Source organism: Cryptomeria japonica, chromosome 1 (genome assembly GCF_030272615.1).
Source record: "Cryptomeria japonica chromosome 1, Sugi_1.0, whole genome shotgun sequence".
Lineage (NCBI taxonomy): Eukaryota > Viridiplantae > Streptophyta > Pinopsida > Cupressales > Cupressaceae > Cryptomeria > Cryptomeria japonica.
The window spans coordinates 237,565,785-237,571,045 of NC_081405.1; the positions used below are offsets into that span (position 1 = coordinate 237,565,785).

At 37.1% G+C, this 5,261-nt stretch overlaps 1 protein-coding gene across 1 annotated transcript; it reads right to left on the bottom strand.

Annotated features, from left to right (window-relative positions):
• Nucleotides 1-265: 265 nt before the first annotated feature.
• Nucleotides 266-2,082, bottom strand: LOC131042263 (putative UDP-rhamnose:rhamnosyltransferase 1). Its single transcript, XM_057975604.2, has one exon. It carries the CDS (start codon nucleotides 1,854-1,856, stop codon nucleotides 441-443), a length of 1,416 nt encoding a protein of 471 aa, XP_057831587.2. The 5' UTR covers nucleotides 1,857-2,082; the 3' UTR covers nucleotides 266-440.
• Between the last annotated feature and the right edge of the window lie 3,179 nt (nucleotides 2,083-5,261).

Genomic DNA, 5,261 nt, shown 5'->3' on the forward strand with positions numbered 1-5,261 from the left:
AAAGATATTTTATTTGGGTTGATCTGATATACGAAATGGATTAATTGTAAAAATAGAAAACATTAATTGATACCTGTATAAAGGCAGGGACTAACAAATGAATAAGTTAGACATCATTTGTGATTTAAAATGTCATGTACTTAAACCACCACATTAATAGTACTTAATTTTGACCCATTTTCCAATACCATCTTAAAAATTCCTACTTTATGTTAAGCCTCGAAGTCTAATGCAATGATGTTGTTCGAGTTTGAACACACCCAAGTAAGAACGTCATTTAATTGATAAACCATTTTCATGAAACATATAGTACAACAAAAAGATGGATATTAATGACACTGATCTGGATTTTTGAAGACACATTTAATGCCACAACATTTCTAGATATTGTAATCTTTATTATTAAAATGGAAGCGATAAGAACAAAGATGGGACTTTCTTTAGACGGACTGATTTGTTCGGGCGTGGACCTCCAGACGTTCGATCAACTGGTTAATGTATTTTTCTTCCCATCCATTATCACCAAGTATGATCTCTCTCATTTCAGCGATTCTCGATTTCACAGTTTTACCCTCCTCGCAATCTTCCTTCGCGACCTTAAGCACAGCCGTTCTAATATGATCGTCCGTGAAACTTCCATCCTCTTCTCTTTCCACTTCCAATCCCAGCTTCAGTTCGCCCCCCACGAGCCTGGCGTTAAGGCCCTGGTCCGCATTCATGGGCAGAAGTACAAGTTTCACTCCCAACTTCACTGCCTCCACCACTGAGCTCCACCCCGAGTGGCTCAGGAACACACCCACCGATGGGTGCGCAAGAATCTGCAGCTGCGGGGCCCACTCGCTGTAAACAAGCCCTCTGTCTTGCGTTCGAGACTCAAAACCCTCGGGTAGTAAGCCCGACACGCTGCATTCCTCCTTGGTAAAACGAGGAAAGCGCAGCACCCAAAGAAACGGCAGGCCCGTGGCCTCCAAACCACGGGCCAGAGCACCGATCTGCTCTTTCGACAGAAAACATTCACTCCCAAACGATACATGCACTACAGAAGAAGCCGGCTGCTTGTCCAACCATCTCAGACAGAACGATTCCTTTTCTGAAAGGTTGTTTTGAAGAAGATCAGGCGGCAGAGGACCCACAGGAACCACGGCCTTTCCGATGGCTCTCTCGAGATATAGTAGAAACTTTTCTTCCATTTCTAAGCACGATCTGATGATAGTAAAGGAGCATCCAGGGATTGATTTAAAGCCGCGCCGCATGGCTGAGATCTTTCCGTTACTGTCGTTGTAAGCAGGGACAATATACCGGGCTTCGAAGGGCCGCCAAACAACATGAGTAGATGGGAAATCTGGAGGCGGCACGATCAAGTCCTCAACAGTGATTTCGTATTCCTTGTCTCTGCATGGATGCAGCGAGTAACTGCACATCGCAGCGGTAAAAATGATGAAGAAAATTGCGGGAATACCAAACCTGGCAGCAACAGTTGCAGCCCAGTACTGTGAAAAGTCGTAGACAACGTAATCAGGTAAGAGCCGGTGTAAGAGCTCCTCAAATGGCTGCTCCAGGGCATCGAGCGCCGTCTTCAAGATGCCTTCCATTTCGTTGGGGATGTCGGCGGTGCTCTCTGCGCCTGCTGGCAGCCCCTCCACCGCCGGCAATGGCAGCTCCACTAAATCGATCTTCCCAATCTTGTCCGACAACAATGGCCGAATTTTTGCAATATTACGTGGGGTGGAGAGAAAGGTTACTTTCAGACCATGATTAGCAAGCCTTTTGGAAAGCTCGATGAAAGGCACGATGTGGCCTTGTGCGAGCCAGGGAAACATAAGCACATGAATCTGCTTCTTTCCTTCTCCTTCCATTGTCTTACTTCACAGCATCTACAACAAGAATTGCATTTTAAGGAGTACGCTAGTTATCTTTATAATGAACCCTAAGATTTTCCTAGCTAATAAAATCTGATTGGTAAATTACAAATAATCTAGCAGCTCACATGGACCACTGATTACAAATTGCAATGAAATTCATGGGTCATTGATAAAAGAAGACTAGTAGGTCGTTGTGCGAGGAACATCAACAAGTCTCCCTGCCTTATCGTGTCTATCGCATAAATATTATTTTAAGTAGCAATTGCAGTAAGTGTGAAATGGCGGTTATGGGTGTGGCGAAGACGATTTGAAGTTGAGTTGTTGAGCTATAAAGTATATGGACACTAGTTAGGTTTGCTTCTTGCTGCGGTTGTATTATTGTCTTTTAGTGAGAGATTGGCAGTCGGATTAATTCGCATTGGAGAGTCTCGTACTTATCTAGTAGAAAGTCACGTATAATACTACGTGCCATTTGTTAAATACATTTTTTTTTGTGTCATTACTCTAATTAAGTTTGTAGTGTTGTTACTTGTTACATAGCCTGTTTGATAAAATGTCTTAAAGAAATGTGATCATATGGAATATCATGATTATAGGGTATGCACAAAATGGATTCGATGAGTTCACATGCTTGAGATATAACATTTTATTTATATGTTTATCGTTTTCGGACTTTTATTGAAGTCTAAAATATTTGTTTTCCATCAATGTTCTTTATTTCTAATGTTCATTGTGATATGATTTATTTTGAGTTATTTGGAAAATAAATTAACAATTATATGAATAAATAAATTGTATCAAATGATTATTTATTTATTCTGTATTATATGTGAGAGGAACAATTTAAATTATAAAGCTCATGGATCATTTGTCTTTGAAATTTTCTTGCTAAAGATTATATGGTTATGTTCATCATTTACAAATATCATGTTACATAGAACCAAGTAAATAGTAGCTAATTTTGAGGAAGATATGTAGATATATCAAGTTAAATTTGACCTTAGTCGTAGTACTGCATCCACTACTAACCATTACATTTTTTTGTATTCTTGACTTTTCACTAGAAAATTATAGAAGAACTTAAATAAATTGGTTTGCAACATAAGAAGTTGAAATTATCCATTAACTTGGAAACTCTTCATTTATTTTACCATTGGATTGAAGTAGGAAACGAGTTTTTGTGTGGGCATTACCTTTTAGTGTGAATTTGAGAGCCTAAATATTCCAATATTATGGAATGGATTGACTTAGGAATGATCAATCAATGAACACAAAGTAGACCTCTATCTACAACTATCAATTTAATATGTTATAAACCTTTGAGTTTGGTCATTGAGTCATATATTTAAGGCTATTGACATTTCACAAATAATATTTAATGAAAATAAATACAAATGAAAAATTGACAATACAATAGTTAACTTGGTCAACAATATTAAACCTCCATTTTATTCGCATACTGCAATCATTATAATACATGAAGCCACATCTTTTTTAGGTTAACTTCAACCATTGGGATGAATTTTGAGCATTACAATGTTAATGGATGATAAAATACATCTAATGAGTAGGAAAAGGATTTATATTTTGATCCCAATGAACTAAATTTAGTATGAATGATAACAATATTGTCACATTTTAAAGAATATTGCTAAATAAAAGGGATACTTGATTTTTTTAAAATTATTTCTTTAGCGTATTAATACATATGTATTTAAAGAAGTGTTATCTATTTACAAAATGCATAATGTGCAAAATTTGCAACTTACAATAATCACCATAAAGTATATCCAACTTGTTCTTTTAAAGAGAAGGTGCTTCTTTATTGTATCTCTATGTAGTTTTCTTAGTGCTTACAATACTTAGAATTTGTTAAAATAAAAGTAATATAATCTAAGTAATCTTGTCTAGTAGAATAAATATTTTACAAATAAGATAGACATGTTTTATTTTCATAGCTATCATATTGCTACTCAGGCTATTCAACCAAATTTTTATTTATTTATACTTTAGAATCTCTTATATTAGATATTGGTATTAGGATTCAACTATGTAGTTTTGGAGTCAAATTCATTGACCCATGTTTCATGAATATTGGTTCATAAGAACTCATCTGTCATGAGAATGAATGATCCACTTTGCACTCATTGCATCTAGGTGATGCTCACAGAGGTGAAGCATTGGCCCTGCTTGGGAGGTCACCCATCCTAGTACTACTCCAACTCAAGCATACTTAGCTTGCAACTCCATTTGCACAATTATGAGATCATGGTGTCCTTATCAATTTCTTGCTCGCGTATACTTACTCTCACTCCTCCAATGAAACCCTATTTTGTTCAAATAGAATAAAGAAAAAAAGATTCTTTAATAGTCAATAATGTCGGGCGGTCTGCATATTGGTCTACAGATTGGCTTATAACAATATGGAACTTCATGTTATCTTTGTTGGAAGAACCTAACTGTGAAACTTGTGACTTCTCTTTCAAGATAATCTTCAATATCAAAATAGTTTTGAAAAAAAAAGTTATGTGCATTGACAAAAGAAGTAGAAATGAATTTATAGGAGGACAAATGGATAGGTACTCTGACCAAAGAAACACAGGGTCCACGTAAATTTTTACACAACCGCTTTCAAAATTGATTATGATTGACGACGAGAGGTTCCCATTTTTTTTAATCTTAAATCGTATTGTAGATTTAGAAAAGAGATTGAAATCTGAACCCGTTCCATTTCGCTTTAAATGCATCCCCATCTTGTTGCCGCTTTTGTTCATCTAAAGAAAGTCCCATCTTTGGCGAACCACCATTCAAAGACGATAACATGACAGTCCTATCGATGACAAGTATGTCTGTTGAGCTGCTTTTACAATTTTGCTTTGGAAACATGATAAACGCCAAGGAAGTCCCCGCATGACATTAACTCTGGTAAGCTCCAAGGCGTGGTTGTGACACCATAGATTACCCGGATTCTAAACAATGTTGTCTCCTTCCAGCCTGGACCACTCTGGACTATTCAACGGAATTTCCGTATTCACAGGCTCCTAAATTTCCGGGCAGGAGCCCCAGAATTGTAATTCCATGTGCAACCTAAGGATGTCGGTCATAATTGAAGAGTCCCACGACAGAATATGCAGAAAAGGTAGACGTTTCTCCCACGTCACAAACGTCTCTACATCTTGCAGGGCTTCAATGGTGGGACCTGACATAGTGGTACTGCTTTCTAGATCTAATGATGATTGTTGAACATAATGTATCATTGAGAGAAGTGAATCAGTGGTTTCTAAAAACTTATTTTTTTAAATCAAGTTTGGAATATCGGTTATCAACCTAAATACCAAACCAACAAACTAGTAAGATAAGAGTGGATATCAAAAAGGGCAAACACACAAATGCATAACC

What these genes read in the sequence shown, in the direction of transcription:
- LOC131042263 (XM_057975604.2), bottom strand. Translation starts at nt 1,856, where the DNA reads ATGGAAGGAGAAGGAAAGAAGCAGATTCATGTGCTTATGTTTCCCTGG.